Genomic DNA, 11,654 nt, shown 5'->3' on the forward strand with positions numbered 1-11,654 from the left:
TCAAAACTAAAAGGATCAAAACTAAAAAGGATCAAAACTAAAAAGGATCAAAACTAAAAGGATCAAAACTAAAAAGGATCAAAACTAAACAGTTGGGCAGTAAAATGCATTTGGTTTCCCTGTAATCTGAGTAACTAAAGCTGACAAATGTAGTGGAGTAAAAAGGTACAGTACTAGCTACTGCATGTAGTGGAGTAAAAGCAAATATAAAATGGATTATACTCAAGTAATGTGGGCCCAAGTAGGCCCAAGTAGGCTACCTCGAATAGGCTGCAGTACAGTTCAGTTCTTAAGTAGAGGACACGTTGAGCTTTGGGCTGTTTTTATACAAAATGATAAAATAAACGGCAGGTTTATTGAAGAATATTCACTATCAAGTCTGAATCTCTCTCTTGTCTTTTTTGAAAGATTTTAGAGGACCTTGGCAGATTTATTGGCAATTTATTTCTCCATCAAGCACAGAATTTGAAGCTGTGGGCTGTGAGTTAAAGCTGGAAAAAATAACATATTTTACTAAAAACAAGATGAATGCATACAAAGAAATATGGAAAGCCGTTTATTTACTACATTAAAAACAATAATATTGGTCACTTTTCACAGGAAGTGTAACTATGAAGTAGGGCTATTCATTAATAGATTGTTTATTTATTTTTCTTTCTGTTATAGTGTCTTGCTGGAAAAGTGTAGATTTTGTGTGTAAAGTACAGTAATAATACTGTAGTAATAATACTAGTAACAATAGTAATAATAGTAATATTTGGTTTTGGCGATATTTGTTGTGTTTATAGATCCATTCTTGTTTGATACCGTTGTATATTTTTTTAAAGTGAAGAGAGCGATGTGTTCGGTTGTGTTGGGGGGAACTAAGTGTTGATAATAATAATAATAAAATAATAATTAAATTGAATAAACACATTGTCAAAACAAAACAAAAAGCTGGTATATGTAATTCCTGATGTAGTCACTTGAGCTCTTATTATTTTTTAAACATCTTTATTGAAGAAAAAAAAAATTAAATTAATACATTTCATTAATAATAATAATAATAATAATAATAATACATGTTATTTATAATGCACTTTTCATCAATAAATCTCAAAGTGCTACAGGTAAAAAAAAGAGAAAAATAAAACCAAAAAGAAAGAATAAAAAAATAATTAAAGCTATTCTTAGAAGAGAGGATAAAAAAAAAATCTAAATGGACCAAAAGCTTTGCTAAAAATAAATGTTTTAAGGCGTTTTTTTTTCTGTATTACTGTATTCATCATGAGCCAAAGGAAAAAAAATGACTTAGAATAAAAAATAAATAAAAAATAGTGTTATAAAAACGTATAATGGAGAATAATAAACTTTAAAAATACCAATTTATGGCAAGGCACGCAGTTATGTTACTTTATTTTAGTGTTTATAAGTTTGAGTTTCTACAATACAGTATATCTATCCATGTTCACAAAACAGTAAAACTGTGGCTAACTTTGGGGATTTTGCATTTATTAGATTAGATTAGATTCTACTTTATTGTCATTGCACAATCAGGGACAACCAGTACAACGAAATGCAGCTTTCACATCCAACAAGTAGTCGTCATTAAAGTGCTTTTCCTTTATAGCAGTGCTTAAAAAAGATATTAATACATAATGCAGTATGATCATGTTAGTCCATTAAATAAAGTGCATAGAGTTCTGAGACATCAGACAGTCCATAGTCCATAAAATAGTACATATATATAATAATATGTATAATTATATATTATAATTATTACATAATAGATAATAGATCATATATAGTGCATTGTTGAGGAGTTTTAATAAAGTGCATAGAGATCTGAGACATCAGACAGTCCATAGTCCATAAAATAGTATATATATATAATAATATGTATAATTGTATATTATAATTATTACATAATAGATAATAGATCATATATAGTGCATTGTTGAGGAGTTTTAATAAAATGCATAGAGATCTGAGACATCAGACAGTCCATAGTCCATAAAATAGTATATAAATATATATAATAATATGCATAATTATATATTATAATTATTATATAATATATATAATAGATCATGTATACAGAGGTATTCAGACATATATGTAGGCCTTGGAAAATGTACCAAATAAAACCAATAGTTTTTCAATAAACTAACATTTTATATTTCTCACATTAAAAATGTAAAATTAATTGTGTATTTTTGTTGTTTTGACGCTGTTTTGATGTATTTTGATGTTGTTTTGATGTTGTTTTGACGTTGTTTTGACGTTGTTTTGATGTATTTTGATGTTGTTTTGATGTATTTTGATGTTGTTTTGACGTTGTTTTGACGTTGTTTTGACGTTGTTTTGACGTTGTTTTGACGTTGTTTTGACGTTGTTTTGACGTTCATTTTATTCAGTTCGAGTCCAAAAACTGAATGAACACAATACACAGTAAAATAAATAGGATACAGATTCTGCTTCATTATTGAAACTAATACATTTGTTTTTCAACATCTATAAAATATAAATGTTTAGGATTTAGTTTTTATTTTCCTTCTTTTATAAAAAAGGGGCACGGTTTATTCTTGGTGACGGAAGTCCGGATTAACCCACTTCCTGTTTCAGACTCGAACAACCACCACCAAAATGGCGAAGATCGCCAAGACGCACGAAGGTAAATTATTTGCAAAACAACACTAAATACTTTCAATTTCCGGGGACTTTTCGTGCTCGAACGTGTCACGGGATGATTTGGTAAATGTTGCAGTGTTTTGAGCATATTCCTGTGGATGAATTAGTAGTTTTATAAGGCGATAATCATCGGCCCGAGGGACGACGCAACGCGGACGTCTCAGATAATGGCGCCGCTCGGTAGCTTAGCTACGGGCTAACTAGCTAATGCTAACTAGCTAATGCTAGCTAACGCCAGCTAACGTTAGTTAACGTTAGCTAACCCTAGCTAACGCCAGTTAACGTTAGTTAACGTTAGGTAACCCTAGCTAACGCCAGTTAACGTTAGCTAACCCTAGCTAACGCCAGTTAACGTTAGTTAACGTTAGCTAACCCTAGCTAACGCCAGTTAACGTTAGCTAACCCAAGCTAACGCCAGCTAACGGTAGCTTACGCTAGCTAATGCTAGCTAACGCTAGCTAACGCCAGCTAACGTTAGCTAACGCTAGCTACCGTCAACGTGCAAGAGTTACCCCTTTACGGATATTTAAATGCAATCTTCTCCACCAGACTCCTCGACGTGATCAGATTAATATCCGATCATATCTTCTAATATGACTAGTACATTACCTAATCATTGTCTATTACTATTGTTGTCGTTCAAATGCGCATTAGCATTAGCTTCATGAAACCACAACACTCGACCACACGTTACTCAAGATGTTACGTGATTAGAAATGGGTTATAAGAGATATAAGAGATTTGTGTCACGTTAACGGGTTATTGCCTCTGTGGCTTGTTATCAGCGCTGGACAAGTATTCAGATCATTTCACTTCTTTACATTAACGTTGTTAATACACACTGTGAAGTAAAAGTACTTCATTATAGGTAACGAAAGAAGTGGTGGGAGACGTTTGGATCCTTACTTTAGTAAAGTAACGTTGGTTTACTAAGTACACTCAATAAAGGTTAAAAGATTAAGAAGAAAGAATCAGTGTTGCTGTCAGGGACGTTGTAGAGCGCCCTCTGGTGGACAAACCATGCAACGCAACGCTCACAACATTGACAGCCCGTTTTTATTTAAGTATTAATTGCATGAATGAGTATTGAAATAAACAGTTTTTATTGTTTCATTTTGTTTTAATTGTCCTTTATAAATGCCAATACTGATAGATCGGGAAATGCATAACATCGCCCCGTCATTATATCGGTCGGGCTCTATTGTACGTAACTAAACTCTCAGATAAATGCGGTTAATGAAGTAGAAAAGTACAATGTTTCCCTCGGAGATGTTGTGGCATGGATGTCGAAAATTTTAAAAGTAGTTCATATGTGTACTTGAGTACAGTTATTGTAATAAAGATAGAATGCCTTTATTGTCATTATACACCAGTACACGGTATTTATGTAACGAGATTAAAGATTATTAAAAATTAATAAGTTGTATTCCGCCGCTGCTTGTAAGAAATTGTTCTTTTTTCCCATGTTTGTACCGCAGAGTCAGATTTGTTGGTTAATTGTGTAGTGTCTCACCCTCTGGTTTTGTGTTCTTGACTTCCCTGTAGACATCGAGGCCCAGATCCTGGAGATCCAGGGGATGAAGGCCACCCTGCTGGAGGAGGGAGATCAGGGCGTGGGCCTGGACTCCACCGGCTTCTACGACCAGGAGATCTATGGAGGCAGCGACAGCCGCTTTGCTGGTTACGTCACGTCAATCGCTGCCAATGAACAGGAGGAAGTAAGTATTTTAATTTAGATTTTAAGATAATTATTTATGCAGAGTTGTTGAAAAGGCTTTTAATGTAAACTACAGATCTTCCTTTACCTAAATAGTGTTATAATACTCTTTTTACTTATTCTGTCCCAATTCCATAGTTTCTTTTGGAGCTTGACTGCTCCGCTTTGCTTGTTGCATATGAGCTAGGAGAGTCTTGCCTTTTGGTGAGATTTGACTAGACTCTTGTTTCTTTCTTTCATCAGGATGAAGAAGAGGACTCAACAACAAGCTTGTTGGGACAAAAGAAGCCAGGGTACCACGCACCAGTGGCCATACTCAACGCCATTCCTCAGTCAGACGAGCAAGTACGTGTCGATTTATCGGGTCTTTAAACGTTATTGATTCATCCCTGTGTTCTTACTATGAAATACATTATTATTGAGTTGTGTGATAACGTAGAATAAAGTAGAATTCAAGCATCTTCGTGTACTTTTCCGTTTAGAAATACACTTACGCTTTACACGCCGTCTTTGTTTTGCAGTACGACCCATTTGCGGAGCATCGTCCACCAAAGATCGCAGAGCGGGAAGATGAATACAAAGCCCGGCGCAGACAGATGATCATCTCACCCGAGCGTCTCGACCCTTTTGCAGATGGTAAATTTTTATATTTTTTGACTTCATTACATCTTCCCTATTTGTTCGTCCCCATTTGCTCCCCCTGTTCACGGTTCACTTTTTTGTGGCTCCCATGACTACCAATGGTTTCACACCTATAGTTGTGCTGTTTAACCCTTCGACCACAATGCAATAGCTTGCTTCCCAGACCTGATGCCTTCCCCGTGGTCATCCTCTGTGGTCCAACAACATTTTGTGTCATTGTACGTTTTCTTCCTAATAAATGATCTACATTTGTATCAACTTTGCAACAAATTTCAGTGTGGGCTCAACGTTTATCTCAAGTATCCTGGTTTGGAAAAATATTTTAAGTTTTATCCTGGTGCGTGCAATACAAATAAATTGAAACCGACTGTAGGGTTGCCATGCATTTTCAGTGGGAGAGGTGGTTAGATTCTTCATTGTTCAGTTAATTAATTCACACCTAACAAACGTGGGTCGCAGATAGGTTGTATGTGAGTCGAAGGGTTAACAATCCCATGTTGGCTTCAGCCTAAATAAGGATGGGAAAGGGCAGTGTCCTTTTGTCGTAGCATAGGAGGAGAGGAATTTAAGTTTGAGGGTTAGCTAAGGTGTAATTAACCTGCCAATGAACTGTGCCATGCCATATATAGTAACTTAAAAGTCATAAACTAGGCCAGTTTCTCTTTGTCTGGGCTGTAATTTAAGAGTCTTGTTGGTTACTTACAGTAACCACCTCTGTTAGCTTGTCAAACTTGGTAGATATGCAAGGTGACAAGTTAGTTAAAATCAAGTGTAGCCAGGTTTTCTTATAGACCTGAAGACTAGGCTAATTTTATAACAAATAGATGTAAAAACGGTGCCTGGAAGTGGCTATGTGCAAGTAGACCATGCAATAATATGACCCAGCTAGTCTTTCTTTCCATTTTTTTATTGCATCTTCACAATCACTGACAATATGAGCTTAAATGGCCCGAGTGCTTTAGGCTTGGTCTAGGTAGGGCTTGGTCTAGGTAGGGCTTGGTCTAGGTAGGGCTTGGTCTAGGTAGGGCTTGTCTGAAGCCTGCATGTAGAGAGAGCTCTTTGTACAAAGTTGTTGTGTAAATATATTTCTATTTTTACATCTTTTGTAAAATAGAAATATGTTATCAAAAGAATTGTGTACCACAATACCACAGGCCCATACTAACTGTCCTTAATTTCTCTCCTACAGCAGTACTGTTTTGCCAGTCCTGTACTGCACTCTGTTAAGGGTGCAGCAACTCATCCTGTGTAGGTTATGGGGAACACAGAGAACTGTGAACTTGTCAGTTTGGTCAGGGTCCACTGGCTGCTTGTTTGGGGCCTCTGAGGGGAATCCCAGCCCAGCTACTACAAACCTCACACCCCAAGAGCCTTTTAAAGGTTTTTATTATTTGGCTTGTCAATTTCATACAAATTTAGATAAAAATTTAAAAAAAATCCCATGCCTTCATGATGGAAAACAACTGCCCAAATAGTTGACTACATATTTTATCAGTCACCTTTTTGTTCTGAAAATGAAGTCAAGATCTAAATGTTCAATGACTGGATAATAACCACTGCTGTTATGACAAGTCAATGTGGCTCTGGCATGTCGTATTGTCATATTTTTGACAGTTGGGCTAGATTCATTATCATTTTTTGCCTCATTTTTATATTTCAATGCTAGCGTAGATGCTCACATTTTGTGCAAATGTCATTCCTAGCTGTAGCCTCAAATTCATTACTTCATTTTTAAATGCTAGTATGAACAATTGGGAACTGGACCACATGGTCTCCATATGAATCTTTTTTTTCTAGTTTTGTGGTTATACCCCCAGAAGATGCCTTGTTTTTTTGAGTGCTGTAAATCAATGCAACACAGGTGGTATACTGTTGTGTGTGAGTTCAAACCCTTTTCCAAAGTGTTACTAATGGTAAAGAGAAATTTTCTAGGCTTCTTTTCTGCCGGTTGAAGTCAGACTGCAGAGGGACCCTTGGCACTGAAAGTGTACGTATTCTGAAGAGCACAGCCCAGGACCCCTGCATCAGTGATGGCTATAACTTCTTAATCCACTTTAAGAAAGCACCACAACTTCAGCTCTTCTCTCTATGTATCTGCTTGTTTTTCATTAGAATGATATGACTGTATGTAAAAAGAGCCAAATGTATATTTGTATGTAATTCGCTAGGAATGATTTGTGAATCAGCTGTTTATAAAAACAGGAACGTAAGTTAATCTGTTGGTAAAGAGAGTCTGGGTTAGCTGGTTGTGCTTGCTGTGTTTGTAATAACTTGGGTCCCTAGAGTGTATACTGATGAATGTCCTTTGTTCTTGTTCGTGCTCTTTCGCGCAGGGGGCAAAACGCCGGACCCCAAGCTGCAAGTCAGGTCGTACGTGGACGTCATGTTGGAGCAGAACCTGTCAAAAGAGGAGGTGAGCAGCCACTCAAATTTATTCCCACATACATACACACACATGCTGTCAGATATAGAGTCATGTGTTTTGTTGCAGCACAGTTATCGTTTATGTTTCTGACGTTGATCCTTTTTACTTGTAGAGAGAGATTCGTCAGCAACTGGCAGAGAAGGCCAAATCTGGGGACCTGAAAGCTGTCAACGGGTCCGCTGCCTCACAAGCCGCTGCTGCCGCAAAACGTAAACGTCGCTGGGACCAGACAGCCGACCAAACCCCAACTAATACTACGCCCAAAAAGATTTCCACCTGGGACCAGGCCGACTCCTCCTCTGAGGTGAGCCACTCAGGTTTCAGCTTCTTACTGCACTTACTGCTATTGCACTTCTGGTTAGACACAAACTGCATTTCGTTGCCTTGTACCTGTGTAATGACAATAAAGTTGAATCTAATCTAATCTAATCTACTGCTTAGTGGAACACTTAGGTGCCTTGTAGTGGCTTAAAATGCTCTAGTTAATTCCTCATAAATACTCCAGTATAACGTAACAAGTTGTGGATTCTCTCTCATGTTTTAAATCTCATATTTTCTTTGGTTTCTGTTCCCCCGTAGACTCCAGGACACACCCCTGGACACACCCCTGCACACACACCTTCAAGCACCCGATGGGATGAAACCCCCGGCCGCCCCAAAGGCAGCGAGACCCCGGGGGCCACTCCCAGTACCCGCATGTGGGACCCCACTCCCAGCCACACACCTGCTGGCGCTGCCACCCCTGGCAGGGACACGCCCGGCCACGCCACGCCCGGTCACGGTGGTGCCACGGGAAGCGTACGCAAGAACCGCTGGGACGAAACCCCAAAGACAGAAAGGGAGACCCCGGGACACGGGAGCGGCTGGGCAGAAACGCCACGCACAGACAGAGGAGACGAGTCCGTCGGCGAGACTCCGACCCCAGGGGCCAGCAAGAGGAAGTCTCGGTGGGACGAAACCCCCGCCAGTCAGATGGGTTCCTCAACACCACTACTTACCCCAGGAAAAACACCCATAGGCACGCCAGCTATGAACATGGCTACCCCTACACCAGGTAAAAAAGCCACAACATTTTGGCACATTATCATTTCTGACTAACTTTTAATCTCTACCATCCTTGTGGTCCTTTGTTTGTATTCAGGGAGTTAAAAAAAGAAGGAACCACATGTGCATACGCTATATTGTTATCACAAGGATCCTCAAGCCCCCTTGATGGTTTAACTGGTTTTAAAATCTGTTTCCTTGCCTGTTTCCTTCAGGTCACCTGATGAGCATGACGCCGGAGCAGCTGCAGGCGTGGAGGTGGGAGAGAGAGATTGATGAGAGGAACCGGCCTCTCACAGATGACGAGCTTGATGCCATGTTCCCAGAGGGATATAAGGTCCCTTTAATTTTGTTTTTTTTGCTTCTCTAGTGACGAAAGCATGAGTAAATATAAATGAAAAGTGGTCACACAACTGACAGTCTAATCTTCTTCACAGGTCTTGCCTCCACCAGCAGGCTACGTGCCGATCCGAACTCCGGCCCGTAAGCTGTCGGCCACGCCTACGCCCATCGGAGGCATGACGGGCTTCCACATGCAAGTGGAGGACCGCACCACGAAACAGATGAATGACCAGCCCTCAGGAAACCTCCCCTTCCTCAAACCAGATGACATCCAGTATTTTGACAAACTGCTGGTGAGCATCAAATTTGTGCACACAACATGCGTTAAAAAACAAACAGCTGGAGTGTTTGTTCTGTCTGAATTTCAACGTGTGCGTTAATGGCTAATCTGTGTTTGTTAGGTTGAGGTGGACGAATCCACACTGAGCCCTGAGGAGCAGAAAGAGAGAAAGATCATGAAGCTGCTGCTGAAAATTAAAAACGGAACACCGCCCATGAGAAAGGTTTGTTGCTGTCACTGCCTTACAAATGATTTCCAGTGTCCCTTTTGTTATTAACACGGTTCCTAAATTTCCTATATTCTCCTTGAGCTCCATTTCTTCTGTCATGAATCTGCCAAGGGGTTGGTCATCACATGACGCACAACAATGGCACCAATGCAAGAGCAACACCCAGCACTGAGCCTGCATGTGGCTGCAGTGTGAATATTTGCTTGCTAAAGAATCTCCCCTCAAAGGAGCTGCAGCTTTCAGCAGAGGTTTAAGTGTTGACCATCACGCTGCTGGGAGCCGCAGACAGAAATCTTCCCATCTGTTAAGACTGAAGTCCCTCTGTCTGTCAAGTCTTGGATTAATCCTCTCCCCTCTCTCGTCTCCAGGCCGCTCTGCGTCAGATCACAGATAAAGCTCGTGAATTTGGAGCTGGCCCCCTGTTCAATCAGATCCTGCCATTACTCATGTCGCCCACCCTGGAGGACCAGGAGCGTCATTTGCTGGTTAAAGTCATTGACCGCATCCTCTACAAACTGGATGACCTGGTTCGACCATACGTACACAAGGTGGGCTCCGTGTAAAAAAGGATCTGTGCTTGTTTCTGTGGATTGTATGTGAGGAACTTTACCAACTTCACTAACTGTCATCTTTGTGTCCAGATCCTGGTGGTGATTGAGCCCCTGCTGATTGATGAGGACTACTATGCCAGAGTAGAAGGCAGAGAAATCATCTCCAACTTGGCAAAGGTAATGTGGGGCTCGGTTTCTTTTTATGTTTCCTTTTCTTTACGCTTACTCTTGCTTCCTGCGAACTATTCTCGCCTGTTCAACCAGTCCGTGGTTCAGATCAGGGCTAGTCGTTCGCTAGATTAACCCCAACACGAGAGCTATCAGACCTGATGTTCATTCCTCGTCTGTTCTCAACCTGCACCCGTTGGTTACAGTCAAATATTCAATTGACAGAATTTAGTGTTTTTTAATTTTGTTTTTATTGGTTGCCACTGTTTAAGTTATCCAGGCCTGTTGACTTCTTGACTTAAAGCAATTACACGTTCTGTTTAAGTTGTAAGTCTGCTGACTGTCTTATACTGACTTATATTAGTTATTCCTGTGTTTTGTCATTTCTGATCATCATTATTCTTTAAAAGCATTTTTGCGTCTGATTTAAATTGGTCACTGAATGTCCGGAGATATAACTCCAGATATTTTACATTTGTCCCCTTCTCTCTGTCTCAGGCTGCCGGTTTGGCTACGATGATCTCCACGATGCGACCCGATATCGACAACATGGACGAGTACGTCAGGAACACCACAGCCCGAGCCTTCGCCGTGGTGGCCTCTGCCCTCGGTATTCCCTCTCTCCTGCCGTTTCTCAAAGCTGTGTGCAAAAGCAAGAAGTCGTGGCAGGCCAGGCACACGGGCATCAAGATCGTGCAGCAGATCGCCATCCTCATGGGCTGCGCCATTCTGCCCCACCTGCGCAGCTTGGTGGAGATCATCGAACACGGTCAGTCATGTTTGCATTTAAGGGTTTTTGCAGGTCCTTGCAGACTATATGCAGTTCATTACAGACTTTTTTAGGTTTTAATTTCACAACTTATTTCGCATTGAATAGTAATAAGGTGGAATTTATGTATGTATGTATGTTTGTGTGTGTATAAATATGTGTGTGTGTGTATGTACATATATATATTTATATATATTTTTTCTTTAATGACAGTTTAGTTTCTTTTTCCTTTTTTTTGTTGTTACCTGAATAAATACTAACCAAAACCACTAACTAAAAATATGAACCCTTATCTGAACCCTAACATGGATTCAAAACGTACTTTAAATTGTGCAAAACCTGCAGATACCGTTTAATGAACATTGTCCCAATGTTGCAAATGAAACGTGTTCAACCTCTGACTGCTTGTCACCGTGTGATGCCACAGGTCTGGTGGACGAGCAGCAGAAGGTGAGGACCATCAGTGCCCTGGCTATAGCTGCCCTCGCTGAGGCTGCTACGCCCTACGGTATCGAATCCTTTGACTCGGTCCTCAAGCCGCTCTGGAAGGGTATCAGACAGCACAGAGGAAAGGTAAGAAGCCAAGTTTGTGGAGGGAAGAACGGGTCGAATGTTTGCTTGCTATAAAGTCTCATTGGAGCATCAGACAAAAGCTTGATTAAGCTACAAGCTGCAATTCGTGAGCAGAGTTTGTATTCACAACGCTCTTCGTCCCAGGGTCTGGCTGCGTTCCTGAAAGCTATCGTTACCTGATCCCACTGATGGCCGCCAGTACGCAAACTACTACACCAGAGAGGTGATGCGATCCTCATCAGGG

General features: G+C 40.3%; 1 protein-coding gene across 4 annotated transcripts; it reads left to right on the forward strand.

The window, feature by feature from the left end:
- The first annotated feature begins 2,596 nt into the window (after positions 1–2,596).
- LOC116678975 (splicing factor 3B subunit 1) lies at positions 2,597–11,637 on the forward strand. 4 transcript variants are annotated; one of them, XM_032508711.1, is made up of 15 exons: positions 2,626–2,653; positions 4,216–4,388; positions 4,631–4,732; positions 4,909–5,023; positions 7,363–7,442; positions 7,567–7,758; positions 8,034–8,508; positions 8,714–8,835; positions 8,936–9,133; positions 9,242–9,343; positions 9,718–9,897; positions 9,991–10,077; positions 10,567–10,837; positions 11,265–11,410; positions 11,555–11,637. In XM_032508711.1, exons 1-15 carry the CDS (start codon positions 2,626–2,628, stop codon positions 11,588–11,590), a joined length of 2,307 nt encoding a protein of 768 aa, XP_032364602.1. In that variant the 3' UTR covers positions 11,591–11,637. The 4 variants fall into 4 exon arrangements, 3 of the variants coding, with proteins under 3 accessions (XP_032364603.1, XP_032364604.1, XP_032364602.1); XR_004329422.1 differs by lacking the exons at positions 8,034–8,508; positions 8,714–8,835; positions 8,936–9,133; ... (4 more) ...; positions 11,265–11,410; positions 11,555–11,637 and adding an exon at positions 6,962–7,016 and having other exon boundaries at positions 2,597–2,653; positions 7,567–7,715; XM_032508712.1 differs by lacking the exons at positions 7,363–7,442; positions 7,567–7,758; positions 8,034–8,508; ... (6 more) ...; positions 11,265–11,410; positions 11,555–11,637 and adding an exon at positions 6,219–7,228 and having other exon boundaries at positions 2,597–2,653.
- The last annotated feature ends 17 nt before the right edge of the window (positions 11,638–11,654 follow it).

This window comes from Etheostoma spectabile, unplaced genomic scaffold (assembly GCF_008692095.1).
Source record: "Etheostoma spectabile isolate EspeVRDwgs_2016 unplaced genomic scaffold, UIUC_Espe_1.0 scaffold00009003, whole genome shotgun sequence".
Taxonomy (NCBI): Eukaryota; Metazoa; Chordata; class Actinopteri; order Perciformes; family Percidae; genus Etheostoma; species Etheostoma spectabile.

Bases quoted from the DNA above. Each gene is read 5' to 3' on its own strand.
- LOC116678975 (XM_032508711.1), top strand. From the start codon at position 2,626: ATGGCGAAGATCGCCAAGACGCACGAAG. The intron at 4,389-4,630 runs GTAAGTATTTTA...TTCTTTCATCAG, and splicing joins CTGCCAATGAACAGGAGGAA to GATGAAGAAGAGGACTCAAC. The intron at 9,898-9,990 runs GTGGGCTCCGTG...CTTTGTGTCCAG, and splicing joins TTCGACCATACGTACACAAG to ATCCTGGTGGTGATTGAGCC.